General features: G+C 33.4%; 1 protein-coding gene across 1 annotated transcript; it reads left to right on the forward strand.

Annotated features, from left to right (window-relative positions):
• Nucleotides 1-146: 146 nt before the first annotated feature.
• Nucleotides 147-4,010, forward strand: LOC118756978 (snake venom metalloproteinase fibrolase-like; the record flags this gene model as incomplete). The annotated part of the gene is made up of 2 exons (XM_036491707.1): nucleotides 147-316; nucleotides 3,847-4,010. Coding segments are annotated over 2 exons (334 nt in total), but the record flags the coding sequence as incomplete, so codon positions are not given.
• Between the last annotated feature and the right edge of the window lie 253 nt (nucleotides 4,011-4,263).

Here is a 4,263-nt window from a genome sequence, read left to right on the forward strand (position 1 = left end):
GCTTGGTCGGGGTGAACCTTTTTTCATTGGCTTACAACTTGTGCTTTGTAAATGTTTGCTAATTTTATATGTAATATTTATTAGCATCTAAAATTTACTTCCAACTTTTTTTCTCCGTTTTTTACTTTCTTCTTTTTTTCTCTTAGCGGCGAGACGTTCGCTGGTGGTGAAGCGGGCATTTCTGTGCCGGAGACTGTGTGTACGCCGCGTGCGGTTGGCATCAGCGTCGATATCAACGTTTACGAGCCACATCTGCTGGCTGGCACAATGGCGCACATGATTGGCCATAATATCGGCATGGGGCACGATGATGGACGTAAGTATTGAATACGGATATTTTTATGTATGTATACATGAGTGTAAATACATATGTATATATTTGATCCCAACAATTGTGTTGTTATTTGTACTTTAATATTTATTAGCGTTAAAATGTCTCCTCATTGCTTTGGTAAATAACTCTAATGGCTGCCAAAAAGTAATTGTGCAATAAATTTGATCTATTGTTTGAGCACCAATCTTCGATATTAGATATATGCTTTCACACAAACTCTCACAATTACGTACTTATTTAAAAGTAAACAGCTTATATTATATCTATGTTGCTACAAATACCGCTCTTTATGCTTTAGCTGTGATTTATTTTATGGAAGTGTATTTATAGTGGTTTATCTTTAAATTTTATGTGCATTTGTATTCAACCAAACAATAAGTCACTGTTCTGATTTTAAATCACGCACCATTTATAAAAATAAAAACGTTTTAAATGGATTTCAGTGGCAATAAAAGTATCTACGCAATGCAAGGAAAGCTCAACTTTAACCTAAAAGCACTTACAAAAGCGATAGACTCTAACCTAAACTAAAATACCGAAAATCCTGATAAGTTCCGAAAAGTTCCAAAAAAAACTTCAGAAATATCCCGAAAAGTAAAACACGAAAGATTCCACACAAAAAAAAACGAAAAAAACGAAGAAACCGGAGAAAACCTTGAAGTTTCGAAAAAATCCCGAAAAGTCCAGAAAAGTCACTACAAATACCGGAAAATCCAGAGAAAATCCGAAAGACTGCCAAAAGTTCTTAAAAACTCTTTAAGTTCAATTTATTTTATTTTCAATTAGCAAATACGCGGCGTGCTTCACTGCACCTAAATTGTATTTTTGTGCTGTTTAATACCCGCTTTTTAATACTTCATTTATTTTATAAATTTTCAAACAGCTGGCAACCCTTAAAAAAAATATTTTCGGCAGTAAACTTTACTAAACCTCTTCCGTTTGATACTCGCATTGCAATATTCAATTTATCTTATCAATTAAGTTAAATTAAAATACTCTCTTTCTTTTGTCTTCCATATTGCAATATTTACTTTATCTTATCAATTTACTTTAATCGCAATTTGCAAACAGGTGGCAACTTTTCTAGTTTTTTCCTTCTATATTTTAAGTTAGACCTCTAGCAATATATCGGTGAAAACAATAGTTTATACTTCTGAGAAGTGTTTGTCTTTATAGATACATGTACCTCAAGGTTATTGGTTAATAAAGGCAGCTTGTAAGCAAGTTTATTCGCAATCTCATTTCTTTCAAATCGTAAGCTTTATTTATACATTACACTGACTTTGTTACATCATCAAAGACCGCGGTTGGATTTTCTTATAGTCGATAGTGCCTTATTGAAAAGTCGCATAATAAGTTGTACTGAATGGCTTGTCAATTCAAAAATAATAAATTTTTAATGTTCCCATTGTGGTGGATATGTGCAGAACTAGTCACCGCTACATTGCTAAATCTATCTACACATATGTATGTACACATTTTCAATTTAAGTACTTCTTAGCGCCATTGATTTTGTTTACTTCGGCTTTAAATGCACTTAAACGTAATCAAAAATTAAATATAATACCAACTTTTCTAACCAAAAGTCTCAGAGATAAAAATCTATTAAATTCAAGCCAACGTTTATGTTCATAAATAAATTGCTGAATTTTTCAACAACACTTTGCATTGAATACAATAACACAAAATTACAAATTGCTGCCTGCACACTCGCACATTTCCCTCACATTGTTTGCTGTTAAACACAATTTCCATCTTATAAATATTCAAAGCTTTCACACAAAGTAAGAGCAATCACTTTTGTGTGCTGTGCTTTTTCGCTATGGCTACGTTGTAGAAGTACTAATGTGTCTCCCAGGTCACATTTATAATATTCGCACAGAGTGTAAGAAAATAGAAATTCAACCATAAAAAATCGCAGCTGCCATAGAAGCAAAGCAAACTTCCGTCATCACCAATAATAATTCATTCAACAATTTCGATGTGATTTCCAAAACGCAACCACACACACACACTAATAGCAGCGGTGTAATAATCGACTGAATTGGCTGATTTATGACGAACGTTTAATGCCATATAATCAACAGACAAAGCTGTGAGCGAAGCTTTTTACTAACAAAGGCAATAAGTATTTTATAATAGCAAATCTTTGATCTGCGGCTAAGAGAGGCGTGCTTTCAAACCACAACATCCATTATCAAGTTAAGCCACCACTGATGACCAAACTCGGCGGCACTCCGATGGCGATGGCAATGGCGATGACGGTGACGCTCATCCTGCGGTTGTTGATATATGTACATACGCCTGCTCACTTAACATTACAGCAAATGTATTTTAAATGTTTGTGTATATGTATTTGTATGGGAAAGTGTGAGTGCCTCGTACATTGTCTGTGGGCTGGTGTGTGTATCCATAGTGATGATGCATTTGCCTAATGGAAATTCATAAATTTTATTTAAAAAAAAAAAAGAATCTGTATACTTTTCTATTCATCATTTCATTTTATTGGCTGCTACACACAAAAGCACACGCGCGCATCAAACCTAAACATTCATAAGTAAATATTTTGCTTTGGCAAATAAATAAAAAATTTATATTGAAAAAGAAATAGAAACGATTAGCATTGCTGTTATTATTGGCAGCAATAACAATAGACCTTCGAAATATGTAAATGCGCTTTCAAAGGCGCATATATTGAAGAATAAATAGATAAATAAATATTGCTAGATAGCTGCTTATGCAAATATATTTGTCCATACGCAATATATTTTATATCAAAAATGATAAGTAAAAGCGACAGCAAAATTTATGAAATTGAAATTTTGTTTCCTCTTCAACAGGCTCTTGATGTGTTATTTAATGTGTGCATATGGATGTATATTAGGGTGGTCCAAAATGAATGTGAAAAAGTAAAGTAAGCATTTTAATGCTCACTCACCCGCTAGGATTAATCTATATCGAAAGAAATATTTCGAAATCAAAGAATATTTAGAGGTCGCGCAAAGCGCTCAAAGTTTTCCATATATTTTAAAAGAGGGAAACCCATTTTTCGTCAAAATGGTGCAGAATTCGATAAATTTAGTATTTTAGATGGTAGAAATTTGTTTCTCTTGAGGTGATTTGCAATAATAATACGCAATTGTTTATTTTAAAATTTTTTAATACTGGGGAACTTATAAAAAACATTGAAACCTTTGAGCTCTTTGAGCGTTCTCTAACTAGTTTTGAATTTCAAAAAAAAAAATAGTGGTATAATTTTTTTCGGTATAGAACAATCCGCGGGTGGAGCGTCAAAATTCCGGCTTTGCTTTTTTTTTTACATCACCCTAATGTACATACAAATGTATGCACGTACTTACGTAGCAAAAGTATAAAATATTAAAACATATTGTATTTGTTGTACACACTTTAATAGACATATACAAATATCTGCTGCATTATTTAGCACTTTTGTTGACAGCAAATTTTTCATTTTTAATCGCATAATTATTTGTTTCTTTTACCTACGACAGGTGAGGAGTGCTTCTGCCGCGACTGGCATGGCTGCATAATGGCCCAATCGATTGTTGGCCAGGAAAATGTGCAGCCATACAAATTCTCCGAGTGCAGTAAAAAGGATTATATCGATGCGCTGCGCACCGGACATGGGTTGTGTTTACTCAATAAGCCAAATGAGGTGAGTCTCAAAGTATTGAAAAAAAATGTTATGCCATTGCTTTATATTTATTACTATATCAGAATGAGAGCAAAGTTACACGTCACTGCCTTATGGGGGTATAAAACCGTTATGTACTAGATGCCAAAGTTTCGCGGATATCATTTAAGAAATTTACTTTTGGATGAAAATTTAAACTTAAGTCATGAAATTTGGTCAAAAAAAAAACTCTGGATAACTGTCCAACTTCTTTGCCACTAAATTTCCCTCGAAG

The sequence above is a fragment of the Rhagoletis pomonella genome, unplaced genomic scaffold (genome assembly GCF_013731165.1).
Source record: "Rhagoletis pomonella isolate Grant_MI unplaced genomic scaffold, Rhpom_1.0 Rhpom_scaffold_13437, whole genome shotgun sequence".
NCBI lineage: Eukaryota > Metazoa > Arthropoda > Insecta > Diptera > Tephritidae > Rhagoletis > Rhagoletis pomonella.